Source organism: Schistocerca nitens, chromosome 6 (assembly GCF_023898315.1).
Source record: "Schistocerca nitens isolate TAMUIC-IGC-003100 chromosome 6, iqSchNite1.1, whole genome shotgun sequence".
NCBI lineage: Eukaryota > Metazoa > Arthropoda > Insecta > Orthoptera > Acrididae > Schistocerca > Schistocerca nitens.
Window position 1 is genome coordinate 112,219,992 of NC_064619.1, and position 14,519 is coordinate 112,234,510.

Below are 14,519 nucleotides of genomic sequence, written 5' to 3' on the forward strand. Positions count from 1 at the left end.
GTATAATTGTCAGTGCACCTGAAAAATGTTAGACAGAGATTTAGAATGCAACTCGGAATAGCGGAAAGTGTCTGGAGCAGCACTGCCCGCCTTACATGCAGCGAACACCGCCAGCTCCTGTGCTTCAGGTTTCCAGTCACGCGGAGCCGCTGCCCGCGCGATTGCTCGCACTTGTCAATTTGTGTCGCGGTCGGCGGCGCCGCGCTCAGCTGCCGTCGTGGCAGTGGCACACCCGCGGGTCCCAGTCGAGCTGGCGCTCCTCCCCTTCCGCCTCCTTCCGTTGTTTCGGTGGTTGCTGTTGTTGTTGTTGTTGTTCCGGCTGGTCACCCGCAGCCCGCTCGCTTGCAGCCGCCTCCCGGCCGCCCACGGACTCCTCGGCTCCGACCTCGGCCTGCTGTCGGCGTCAGGCAGTTACTCACAGACACATCGAGGTACAGGCACACACCCTTGCATACAGTCATGGTTGACAAACTAGTAATTACAAAGTTAATGACCAAATCCATCTACATCTACATCTACATAGATACTCTGCAAATCACACTTAAGTGCCTGGCAGAGGGTTCATCGAAACACCTTCAGAATTCTCTATTATTCCAATCTCGCATAGCGCGCGGAAAGAATGAACACCTATATCTTTCCGTACGAGCTCTGATTTCCCTTATTTTATCGTGGTAATCGTTCCTCCCTATGTAAGTCGGTGTTAACAAAATATTTTCGCATTCGGAGGAGACAGTTAGTGATTGGAATTTCGTGAGAAGGTTCCGTCGCAACGAAAAACGCCTTTCTTTAATGATGTCCATCCCAAATCCTGTATCACTTCTGTGACACTATCTCCCATATTTCGCAATAATACAAAACGTGCTGGCTTTCTTTGAACTTTTTCCATGTACTCCGTCAGTCCTATCTGCTAAGGATCCCACACCGCGCAGCAGTATTCTAAAAGTGGACGGACAAGCGTAGTGTAGGCAGTCTCCTTAGTAAGTCTGTTATATTTTCTAAGTGTCGTGCCAATAAAACGCAGTCTTTGGTTAGCCTTCCCTAGAACATTTTCTGTGTGTTCCTTCCAATTTAAGTTGTTCGTAATTGTAGTACCTAGGTATTTAGTTGAATCTACAGCTTTAGATTACACTGATTTATCGTGTATCCGAAGTTTACCGAGTTCCTTTTAGCACTCATGTGGATGACCTCACACTTTTCGTTATTTAGGGTCAACTGCCATTTTTCGCACCATTCCGATATCTTTTTGCAATTTGTTTTCCTTTTCTGATGATTTTGTTAGTCGATAAACGACAGAGTCATCTGCAAACAACCGAAGACGGCTGCGCAGATTGTCTCCAAAATCGTTAATATAGATAAGGAACAGGAAAGGGCCTATAGCACTACCTTGGGGAACGCCAGAAATCACTTCTGTTTTACTCGATGACTTCCCGTCAGTTACTACGAACTGTTACCTCTCTGACAGCAAATCGCAAATCCAGTCACATAACTGAGACGATATTCCATATGCACTCAATTTTACTGCGAGCCGCTTGTGTGGTACAGTGTCAAAAGCCTTCCGGAAATCCAGGAATACGAAATCGATCTGAAATCCCTTGTCAATAGCACTCATCATTCCACTGAATGTATAGCTTTTTTCTTCGGTCGTAAGCTCACCGTACAAAATACCAGTTACACTGTGAAGCGCGTATTATCTCTCCATTCGACTGTCGAGTAAGCACAGTTTGCAGCCCTTCTGTTTTGGCGCACAAATCGATAGGTACTAGTGTAGATTACAGAAATTGAACAGTCACGGCTAGCTCGTTCGTCAGCAGAGCTCCGGGTATGCATAAAACAACCATGCATAACCAAGAGTGCATGTTAACCATATTCTAAGGTTCTATTGTTGTGTGTTTCCCGTGATGAGCTGGAAAAAACGAGCTGTAAGATTGAAACAAAGCGTTTCCAGACGCATGTTCGTATAATACAATTTCTTCCTCTGCGTGTGAGCGATGTGTCCTGCAGTTTTCTGTACAACCATTCTGTACAGCCATGTGATATTGAAAGGTTACTGCTGATGCTGACTATGTGCAGCTACTTATCTTTGCAAACGGGACCCGCTGATCTTCGTCAACAACTGTGAAATATATAGAAGCGTGGTACCTGACGACAGTACGAGTAACAAAGTGGTCCCCAAAACTGACGTGCGAACGAGTATCACTGCTTCATTTCGGGTTGCTGTGAACATTCCAAACGCACTCATCGAGATGGGTGACAACCTGTTAGCCGGTGCGACAGATCATTAAGAAGAACAGTAGTACAGCAGGAAGGCTGAACTTGTCGATAATCAGAAAGTCTTGCTTCCAAAACAGAATGACTACATTTCTGGTAGTATGACGTGTACCAGACTTTGCCATCTTCATGTATCCAGGAGCAACATGCTTCCCGTAGATATGTAGGTTACAGGATGTGTACGTAAGGGTCATAATCACATTACCGACCAGTACAGTCTTTTACTACTGTTCATTTCCAACATGGTCGCCTACTTCCCACGTGACTTTATATCGCAACTGTGTAACACCATTAAGAGCACGACTCATGGGGATGACAATCACATCATTTTGGTATCCCTACCCAGGAGATGGTGAACTGTGGACATGAAATCCATACAGGGCCGCAAATGTACATGTTATGTTATAGAGAGATGAAGTACCTGCATGCTGTCATTACCAGATAAAATTAACCTCATGGCGGGGAGAACACAACATCCCGGTGCCTGTCATGCGCATTACTGAGCAGAAAACAGGGCGGCTGTCATGTCACATGTGTCCGACATATGCTCCATTCCAACACACTGCTGTGACTTGCTGGGTGGCAGAGAAGGCGAGAAAGGCCGTGTAGGCCACCTCAGGCACAACACGAGAGGCTGAGCTGGCTTCTGTCACTGTGTATCAGCGAAACATCTATATCGTCACGCTGCCACAAAATCCTCCCTAGTGTTTACCAGGTGGCCACTAAACAAATTGCCCTCAAGTTGCTCCAATAGTATGCCCACGTCGCCTACTGTAAAGGAACACTGAACTCTGAACGGAACCTACAGTACGAGTTCGTGTGAACATGTGTGTACTTCCTTACGAAGTCAGTGTTTCTAAACGTATATTTTCAGTAATCTGCCATGTTAAATAATATCAGTTTGGTGATGTCTAGGATGACCCACCAACAGCTCTTGCGTAGCTGGCCCCTTTAACTTAATTTAGATTATTTTTATCCTTGAATATTTATGACTAACTATGGCACATACAAATTTATATTCTTTTTCTTGTACGTTATTGATCACCACTTCTGGACAAATTCCTTTTATAATTAACTCTTTTATGTTTGCTCACTGAATTTCATTCGTACGTTTCCTGTAGCCGGTAGCGCTGATTACGTGTACAGTTCGATATTTCTTCTCCTCTCACATTAAGACCTGTCATTAGCTTTTATTTCAGTTTAACTGCAGTTATAGGTTTGTGGTAGTATATAATGACTTCAGTAATATACTTCGATTTCATTACTCTGTTGCAGGGCCAGTTCAATAATTTTATGGAACTATAATATACTATGTATACATTGTAAACCAATTTTATCATGTTCTAATAAAATTGTGCATGTAATTGACGTATAACTTTTGTAGGCGATATTTATGGTTGGTCACTACATTTAGAGACCAAATTGGTGCACTAAAATTGTAAAATTGGTTGTGGTTTTGAGCACACTCTGAAAGAAACAAAAAAGGGTCTTTCAAAAATGCTTGGAAAAAACCTTACACTGCAAGGATGGTTCCGGAACATTCTTTTCTTCCCGGGATGTTGCTGTAATGAGAGGAATCTGTCCATCTTTCTGTCTTTCTTGACTGTTCATTTGCTCTTTTGACCCTCTGTATCGGTTTGTGCATGTCATCAGCCTCTCAGAAAGAAGCGTGTCATTTTATTCTTTAGGTTTACGTGATTAATAAATAATTATATGGTCCTAAACTCCTTACTCCTTTCTCAAGCCAACTAGTATGAAAATTAGGTTCAAGAACGGATAAAGAACAGATAAATTAATAAAGGGAACGTAGGAGGATGCTGGAGTGTATCTCACTCCTTGGACTTTCAGTGCCTACTGTGATGAAAAGTCGTTTAAGACTGATTTCTGCCAGCAATCTTAATGTAAGCATAAGCTGAGTTAAGTAATTGCAGTCAACCTCGTAGCTAGCTCTTTTAATGGATTTAGATAAGTACTGTAATTGGATATTTCTATTTACATGGCAAGGAATAAACAAGTCAGGTTTTGTTAAAATAATATTATTTTTCGTCTGATGTAGGGTTTCGATGCAATTTCGGTGGAATATGCTGAGGGAGATAGTTGTCTGATTGAAGATGGGGAGCACCACTGCCAGACACGCCGGTGCCAGCACTTACCTCAACTGTGAGAATTTACGTAGTTTAGTAAAAAAGTTTCAGAAATAATTTGAATGGAAGGGGAAGACGCAAGCTGTCCTCTTGTCTCATAGCCAAATGACGAGACCATATATCTCACTTACCACTGTTATGTTGGGTAGGACGGCGTAGCTTTTTCTCGGACAATTAAGACGAGAGGAAGGTAGTCGAGTAGTAAATTTTCTATTTTCTGATGGGTCAGCAAACAACCACGATCCTTCGCAAACTGACGCGGGTTTTGGGGGTTCTAGTTTTCAGTTACGCTCCAGAATTAGGAAGACGGAAGGTGCATAAAGCATTCTGCTTCATAGATCGGTAGAGAATAGATTCAGTGTCGGAGATCAGCGGAGAAGCAGTCATATTCGTTCGAGATCCAAGGCTGGAGCAGGCTGGCAAATGTGGTCGCTGTGGTGTTAGAAAGTGACTGAGGCCAACCTCTGTCAGGATTAGGAATGTTACGACAACATTAGAGTTGCTTACACTGGATGTAGTGATTCATAATGTTGCTAGGTCAGTTCTTTCGTGATTCGAGACTGAATGTATATTACAGCCAATATTAAGTTACCTGATAAGAACGCTAACTCGACGTGTATTATTTCCTGTGAATGTCTGAGTAGAGCCCCTCGTTATACCAAGCGTAAAATAATCATTTCTGCTACATCGTTCAAATTTGATTCAGTCGCTATCTCCGGAAGTAACACCTCTTTTATGCTATGTTTCTCAACACCCTGCGAGCCATCTACGTGTGTATTTTTTGTAACTGAGCTAGTTTAATGCTTCATGTGCCTCTTTTAATTTTAAAATATGAAGACGTTCAACATGTTTAGTTTTCCCGTGTCGGTAGACTACTGTGAAATAAATGTGCGATAATCGAATCCCTTTTGGGATGATTTTCGTTGTTAGTTAATCTCATGTAATTTTGATTATGAATTAACAATGGCCATCAACCTTACTTAAATATGAAAGAAATTGTTTCTTGTGACCGTTCCGTGATGGAAGTCTTTTTCAAACGACAGATAGCTTCTAATCCGCTTACTGGTCATAGGATATAATCCGTTATTTATTATGTAGATCACGAACGCTCGGGCAACTGTCGACCCTTGTACTGAAACAGTAGTGGAATCAAGCATTTTGCTAATACCCTTACTAGTAGAACTCTTTTATTAAATTTAACGTATCCCGAGATAGTTATTGAACATTAACAGTATTCTTTCACATATCTGCACGCTTATCTTCCTGGTTTAACGAACACTCAATCGCCTATCGCAGCTCAGATGATCCACTACAACGCCCGATCTTAATCCCGTAGGAAATATCATTGTCTATTTGAAACAACTGGTCCAACATATCAATCACTGTCGCCGCAATTTGGTGGTTCTTTGGGATCCAGCAATGCATCATGACTTCACCTCAATATCGTAGAATGGAAGAAATTCGTGAATTATTTTCTTCGCTGAATTTAGCCCCTTATCAAGGCTAGATGTGGTCATACAAGACATTCATGCGATGTGGCCACAGGATGACTGACTTGTTGCACGGTGTGCTTAATAGAGGACATTCAGTCTCAGACGCTTGTTGGCTCTAGACAAATTACCACTAAAGAGCAAGTGTCGATAAATTAGGCCGAAAGTTATTTGCTGAATAAGGTTATCGTGAATGGCTGACTTGGACACTGAGCAAAGTACTATTCAGGAATTCATTCAGGAATATAATTTCATGAGATAGCGCACTTTACCAACTAACTGATTTTCTCTGTAATTCATTGCAAACATGTTACCTCTGATGCATTCTCTGGCCTTAAGACTGATCTGTGTGACTTAACTTCTACAGTATTTGGTTTGCAGGTATACATCATTCATCCCCAATTCACGGTTGTGTCAGAAGGGAAAATTACGGTGACATTAAGAACTTCAGCTTCACCTCCTTGTCATCATGCATCTGAAGATGGTAATTATTCAGGAACTCTGTCATACCACTGAATAACACCTGTTCTGTGCAGTAAGATGAGATAAGAAATCAAAAGGCAGTTTTTGGTACTTAAGCTGGTGAGTATTTACATAGCACAAAGTTTAAATGAGCCTATTTCCTAAATTAAACTGACAGTTATCTCAGCATTAATCTGGTATTGTCATTCAAAAACGGCGTCAACAGTTATTCTAGTAATGTCGATTAGCAAATGGAATAGGTAAACTCCTGTAAGTAGGATAATATAATGAACACTGTTTGTTAAATTCAATATTTATGTGTAAACGTTATATCAGAAACAGAATTTTTCATCATGTGCTTAAGTAAATATTTCTGTGTGAACATAAAAGAAAAACAGAATTTCTTATCAAGTGCTTAAGTAAATATGTACATGAAAATATGCATTTTAGTCATACAATGATAATGAAAAAGTTATGTACATTACATAGCCGTATATGGTAGGACACTTTATTTATTGATTTTAGTACGTGTTTATCACTGAAAATTTTTGTCAACAGTAGCAATATCATTGGTTGAGGTAATATTCAGATTTACAGAATAAAGGTGAAGAAATGTCGTCACCGGAACAAAGTGTAGGAAGATTCAATAACTCTGACTGGAATGTAAAATACCAGAACTATGCAGCACACATTAACAGTTGTATAGGGATTAACTGTACTATACCTAAAATACTGTAACTGGTTGATCATGGTCATTGTAGCTGCGTAAAGCAGTAAACAGATATTTTCTAGATTTTGCAACTTATAATGGTATCTATTTCTGACATAAATTTTTATCATAAGTTTGTACAGTAATACACTATTTCCACACACGAAAAATCAGTCTTAATCTGTCTCTCGAATGTTAATGTCCTTTGGCTCTGCTACTCAAATCTTTGTGTACTAAAACTCTACGACCATACTTTAGTAAAAACAAAGTATTACCGTAGGAAGACCGTAACATAGCATATTACTTCATAATTAAGAAAATACGAGCAAAGAAACCTGCTTCAAAGCCGATGTCACTATTCTAAAACAAGTAAGACACATTGTATATTGATTTTTTTTAAATTAACAACATTATCAGGCACATCATTTCGGCATATTTCAGTCAAAGCCTGATACTTTTCAGTTACTTTACTTTAAAAAAATCTAACCACGTTTTCAAAAGGTGCTTTGGAAATGCGTGTTAATTTCTTAAAACAGGAAGATAAAGTCCAAGATGAAATTCTGGCGGAAAACTATTATAGTATGAAGGGAGTGCCACCACATCAGATGCCTCTTTAGAAATAAATCCAAACAATTAAAGCTAACAGAATTCACCATTGCTTTGAATGCAAGATCGCTCGTGGAGGAAAAGTTTATGAAACCACATTCTGACCTAGCTACACCACATTGAGCCAATCGAAGTACTGAATGGTATACACCCATTCGATAAATGTCCACAAAGAATATATTTATCCGGTGCAAAGCTGATACTTGTACACCGATGGTATTTTTAAAATAAAGGAATCTCAATTGTTTGAACTTGATTTACGTTAGAAATTTATTGAGAATGCAGTCAGAATATGCAATGAAGGTGTATTATGCCGAAAGTGAGGACAATATAATCTGCCTCACCGGAAGAGCGAATTAATTAGTAAGGCACGCAAAAAGACATCATGCATCAGACGAAAAAGTGAGTGGATAAGATTCGTATACACTGCGTGGCATCAACTAACATGGATGCTGTGTGCAGCAGTTCTACAGAAGAAGAGGAAGCTGAAATTCAACTACAGTAGGCAACAATCAAGTTAAAACTATTTATACGTAAATCCAAGTTAATGATTCGATAACTAAGAGCATGCTCCACCTCACACGATTCATCTTACCACATGAAATCCTCGAAATCGAGCACGTCGTTTCACAACGAACATGTGCCTAAGTTTAGTTTGTCTTAAAGCACTATTTTTCGGTAATTCTTGGACGTAGAATCGCAATGAATGCACAGTATCATGTACCGTATTTGAAATTCTTCAGCCAGAATTACCTGCAGATGAGTATGAGGTTATCGAATATGACAGTCCTCATGTCATGGAAGAGTTGAGGTGCGTCTAGCAAGTAATTGAGTAAGAGATCTGGTAAACGCTTAAAAAAGGGAAAATGTCAGTTACACACAAAGTGAGCTAGAAATTGACCAGGTAGCGCAATGAAGGATTCTACATCATACTGACAATTAACGTGGACAAAATACTCGAGCTACGCAGCAAACTGCTACCTTGCCCACCCAATCTCTCAAATTCAGAAACCTGAGAGTACATCGGTGCAGAATGAACTAAGTGAAAAGATGGTGAGAAAATTTATGTGACTTAACGAATAGGTAAAGCGAAAAGGTATCTGTCTGCCGTAGAGGCGGCCTTAATTTCAACAAATGTTGGTTTTTTTTATATTGATACAGAAACACAAGCCGTTTAGAGATGGTTTCAATAGGATGCGGAACATATCTATCGTGAAAACGTTCCAGGAAAAACGTGATGTAATGTAACAGGAAATGATCCTGGGAATGAGTGACATATTAAGCATATAGAAAAGTAAAAAGCAAAATCAAAAACAAAGGCGCTAACATCAAGAGTACAAAGGAAATTCTAATTTTAAACTGAGAGGAGACAGCAGAAAATTAGAAAGAGAACACTGTGGTTCTTTATAGGAGGAAGCAACTGTATGCTGAAATAACAGAAGAAGGAGTGAGTGAAAATTAGGAAGGACGTGAGAGCAAAATGGCAGTAGGAATAGATAAAATTCCTTCGGTACTTTTAAATTCAATTGGGAAAATTGAATCAAAACGATTACCCAAATTTTTCGTTTAAAATCATTGAGACTTCAGGCATATAATTGGAGTTAAGGAAGAATATCGTCCACACAATTCCTAACACAAAGAAGACACACAAATGCGAGAGTGACCTTGCTATCAATATAACTGATCATGCGTCCAAGTTACTGACAAGAGCAAAATAAAATAGAATTTAAAGGAAAACTGAGGATCTTTTAGATGTCGATCACTTTGGATTAGTTAAAGGTGGAAGTATCAACGAGGTATTTCTGACGTTACACTAGATAGCGGAGACATATTTTCATGTGATATGTCGTCGACCTAGGGAAAGCGTTCGACAACGTAAAATATAGTAAGAAATTTGAAATTCTCAGAATAGTATGCATAAAGTACATGGAAAGAAGTGCGATATACGGAACGTACCAGAAGCAAGCCAGAAAAGTAGAAGACTAAGCGAAAAATAGAAGTGGTATTATAAATGGCGGCGGTAGGGTAGACCATAACAAGAGGGAAGTCCAGTAGGCACGGACTCTAATGTGGAAAACTTAAGAATTACAAGCACTTGTCCGTCTTCGCTAAGGTGAAACACATTTCTTCTACTGAACAAGTGCTCATAACTCTTAAGGTATGACTTTAGAGCCCATTTTTCGTAGACTCTTTTCTTGTGTTGGTATAGGGAATTAGCTTACATCAAGCTACGTTAGCAATCAGAGAACTACATGAAATAATAAGTGACTTTTCTAGTTAAGAAACTTGGACTTCCATTATCATTCTGCCAACTTTTCACGTAGTCGGGAAAGGTAAAAAGCACTGTACCCCCTGTCCATCGAAAGCTTATAACAGGACGTCAAGGGACGGCCCTCATCGATTTTTTTCACACTTGCAGAACTTAAAGCTCAGTGCTCGGGCCGGTACTACAGCATTTGTAAGCAGTAAGACACAAATTAAAAGATAAAAATCCTCTTCAAAAATTAGAAGATTTTCCGCCCCTTCTAACACCAATATGTTTATAGCAAATAAATATAATCACAGGTAAATAAGTAGGTAGCGTAAAAGTTTGGTTATCGTAAAGTCAGTGGTTCGAAAAAGAAAGGAAGAAAGCTTAGATTCTAAATTCCCGTCGACAACGCGATCATTACAGATGGAACACAAGCTCGTATTATGAAGGGACCGGGAAGGAAAACACCGAGCCCTTTTCAAAGCAACCAGCCCGGCGTTAGCCTGGAGAGATTTTGTGAAATCACGGAAAACCTAAATCTGGATAGCCAGATGGCCGTTTGAAAACTCCCCCCCCCCCCCCTACCAAATTCCTGAGTGCATTGATTCGAACCTCACTACATGCACCGTTTTTTATACTTTTTGAATGTCGAAACCAGTTTAAATGTCCATCGTAGGTTGTCACATTAGTTATGCAAGTGAAATTTACTGTATCGTCATGTATTACATTACATTACATTGCAGCCAATTTTGAAATGCAGTTGCGTCGGGAAAATGCCAGACATATTTCGATATGACAATCGCTCTGCCAGCGCAGCTTCGTCTGAAAATGGCCACCAGCGTCGTAATGTAATATATGGCGATACAATAAATTTCACTTGTATAAGGAATGTGACAGCCTATGGTGGACATTTAAATTGGTTTCAATATTCAGAAATGGCGCTGAGTCTGTCGACCCACACATGAAAAAACTGATAATTTTTAGTGTCATTTATATTCTACATTTACTACTAATCAAATATCTTAGGCAACAACTAATGAATAATCATTTTAATAAAACCATGGACCTTGACGTTGGTGGGGAGGCTTGCGTGCCTCAGTGATACACATAACCGTACTGTAAGTGCAACCACAACGGAGGGGTATCTGTTGAGAGGCCAGACAAACGTGTGGTTCCTGAAGAGGGGCAGCAGCCTTTTCCGTAGTTGTAGGGGCAACAGTCTGGATGATTGACTGATCTGGCCTTGTAACAATAACCAAAACGGCCTTGCTGTGCTGGTACTGCGAATAGCTGAAAGCAGGGGGAAACTACAGCCGTAATTTTTCCCGAGGGCATGCAGCTTAACTGTATGGTTAAATGATGATGGCGTCCTCTTGGGTAAAATATTCCGGAGCTATGACAGTCCCCCATTCCGATCTCCGGTCGGGGACTACTCTGGAGGACGTTGTTATCAGGAGAAAGAAAACTGGCGTTCTACGGATCGGAGGGTGGAATGTCAGATCCCTCAATCGCGCAGGTAGGTTAGAAAATTTAAAAAGGGGAATGGATAGCTTAAAGTTAGATATAGTGGGAATTAGTGAAGTTCGGTGGCAGGAGGAACAAGACTACTGGTCAGGTGAATACAGGGTTATAAGTACAAAATCAAATAGGGGTAATGCAGGAGTAGGTTCAATAATGAATAGTAAAATAGGAATGTAGGTAAGCTACCACAAACAGCATAGTGAACGCGTTATTGTGGCCAAAATAGATACGAAGCCCATGCCTATCACAGTAGTACAAGTTTATATGCCAACTAGCTCCGCAGTTGACGAAGAGAGTGATGAAATGTGTGATAAGATAAAAGAAATAATTCAGATAGTGAAGGGAGACGAAAATTTAGTAGTTATGGGTGACTGGAACTCGATAGTAGGAAAAGGAAGAGAAGGAAACGTAGTAGGTGAATATGGAATCGGAGTAAGGAATGAAAGAGGAAGCCGCCTGGTAGAATTTTTCACAGATCATAACTTACTCATAGCTAACACTAGTTTCAAGAATCATAAAAGAAGGGTGTATACATGGAAGAAGCTTGGAGATACTGGAAGGCCACAGACAGATTATATAATGGTAAGACGGAGATTCAGGAACCAGGTTTTAAATTGTAAGACATTTCCTGGGGCAGATGTGGACTCTGACCACAATCTATTCGTTATGAACTGTAGGTTAAAACTGAAGAAAATGCAAAAAGTTGGGAATTTAAGGAGATGGGACCTGGATAAACTGAAAGAACCAGAGGTTGTAGAGAGCTTCAGAGAGAGCATTAGGGAACGATTGACAAGAATGGCGGAAAGAAATACAGTAGAAGAAGAATGGGTAGCTTTGAGAGACGAAATAGTGAAGTTAGCAGAGGATCAAGTAGGTAAAAGACGAGGGCTAATAGAAATCCTTGGGTAACAGAAGAAATATTGAATTTAATTGATGAAAGGAGAAAATATAAAATTGCAGTAAATGAAGCAGACAAAAATGAATACAAACGTCTCAAAAATGAGATCGACTGGAAATGCAAAATGTCTAAGCAGGGATGGCTCGAGGACAAATGTAAGGATGTAGAGGCGCATATCACTAGGAGTAAGATAGATACTGCCTACAGGAAAATTAAAGAGACCTTTGGAGAAAAGACAACCACTCGTATCAATATCAAGAGCTCAGATGGAAACCCAGTTCTAAGCAAAGAAGGGAAAGCAGAAAGATGGAAGGTGTATGTAGAGGATCTATACAAGGGCGATGTTCTTGAGGTCAATATTATAGAAATGGAAGAGAAAGCCGATGAAGATGAAATAGGAGATATGATACTGCGTGAAGAGTTTGACAGAGCACTGAAAGACCAAAGACGAAATAAGGCCCCAGGAGTAGGCAACATTCCATTAGAACTGCTGACAGACCTGGAAGAGCGAGGCCTAACAAAACTCTACCAATGCGGTGAGCAAGATGTATGAGATAGGCGAAATACCCTCAGACTTCAAGAACAATATAATAATTTCAATCACAAAGAAAGCATGTTTTTACAGATGTCAAAATTACCGAACTATCAGTTTAATAAGCCACGGCTGCAAAATACTAACAGGAATTCCTTACAGACGAATGGAAAAACTGGTAGAAGCCGACCTTGGAGAAGATCAGTTCGGATTCCGTAGAAATGTTGGAACACGTGAGGCAATACTGACCCTACGACCTATCTTAGAAAATAGATTAAGGAAAGACAAACCTACGTTTCTAGGATTTGTAGACTTAGAGAAAGATTTTGCAACGTTGACTGGAATATTCTCTTCCAAATTCTGAAGGTGGCAGGGGTAAAATACAGGGAGCGAAAGGCTATTTACAATTTGTACAGAAACCAGATGGCAGTTATAAGAGTCCTGTGGCATGAAAGGGAAGCAGTGGTTGGGAAGGGAGTGAGACTGGATTGTAGCTTATCCCCGATGTTATTCAATCTGTATATTGAGCAAGCAGTAAAGGAAACAAAAGAAAAATTCGGAGTAGGAATTAAAATCCATGGAGAAGAAATAAAAGCTTTGAGTTTCTCCGATGACATTGTAATTCTGTCAGAGACAGTAAAGGATCTGGAAGAGCAGCTGAACGGAATGGACAGTGTCTTGAAAGGAGGATATATGATAAACATCAACAAAAGCAAAACGAGGATAATGGAATGTAGTCTAATTAAATCGGGTGCTGTTGTGGGAATTAGATTAGGAAATGAGGCGCATAAAGTAGTAAAGGAGTTTTGCTATTTGGGGAGGAAAATAACTGATGACGGTCGAAGTAGAGAGGATATAAAATGTAGACTGGCAATGGCAAGGAAAGCGTTTCTGAAGAAGAGAAATTTGTTAACATCGAGTATAGATTTAAGTGTCAGGAAGTCGTTTCTGAAAGTATTTGTATAGAGTGTGAGAGGTGGCATGAGCCCCCTCTCATATTTCTATCTTACGATTCTCCTCTCTAGTTGCATGCGGTGGAGGGTTGCTTTTCCTTAACACGCGTACTTCCCACGCAGCGTCTCTCGTCACCCGGGTGGGCCGGTGACAGGCGGGCTCTGTGGAACTGGAGAGAGTTAAGCCGACGTGTGTGAGGCAGTCGAGTGAATGCTTTTCAGACGCCGACATTGTCAAGAGACACGCCCGCTGGGGTGTGAAGTAGCGGCTGGGCTAGAGGTTCCGTTACTTCAGAGAAACTTTGCGAAAACACTTTCTGGCGGGCTACCAGCGAGGCGTGGGAATGACTTGTGTACCCACGCAGTTGTGGCGGGAAAATTCCCGCACTTTCTGCAAAATCAGCACAGAAATTGGCGCCAAGAATCTCCATTGGTGGAATGGTAGTGCTCCGGCAATGGAGTGGAATTTCCGCCGGTTTTCGAGTTGCTGATTGGAACGTAACCACGGCCACTGTCGTGGGGGCGGGAGTGTTCGGTGTTCGGCCTGTACGGGTGCTCTGAGTAGTCGGCAGTCGCCTTTCGGTCGAGGACGTCGGAGCAACCAGCCCTCGCCTGCGGTACGCCAGATCGTGTTCTGGGAGATAAGAAGACTGTTGGTAATGTACGTCCGCAGCACCGGCAGATA

At 40.7% G+C, this 14,519-nt stretch overlaps 1 protein-coding gene across 1 annotated transcript in view; it reads right to left on the reverse strand.

Moving 5' to 3' along the window:
* Positions 1 to 205: 205 nt before the first annotated feature.
* The window catches only part of LOC126263249 (trichohyalin-like), a 191,515-nt gene continuing 177,201 nt past the window's right edge, over positions 206 to 14,519 (reverse strand). Inside the window, exon 9 of the mRNA XM_049960333.1 lies at positions 206 to 394. Coding sequence (XP_049816290.1) covers positions 206 to 394 — 189 coding nt within the window. The remainder of the gene's footprint in view (positions 395 to 14,519) is intronic.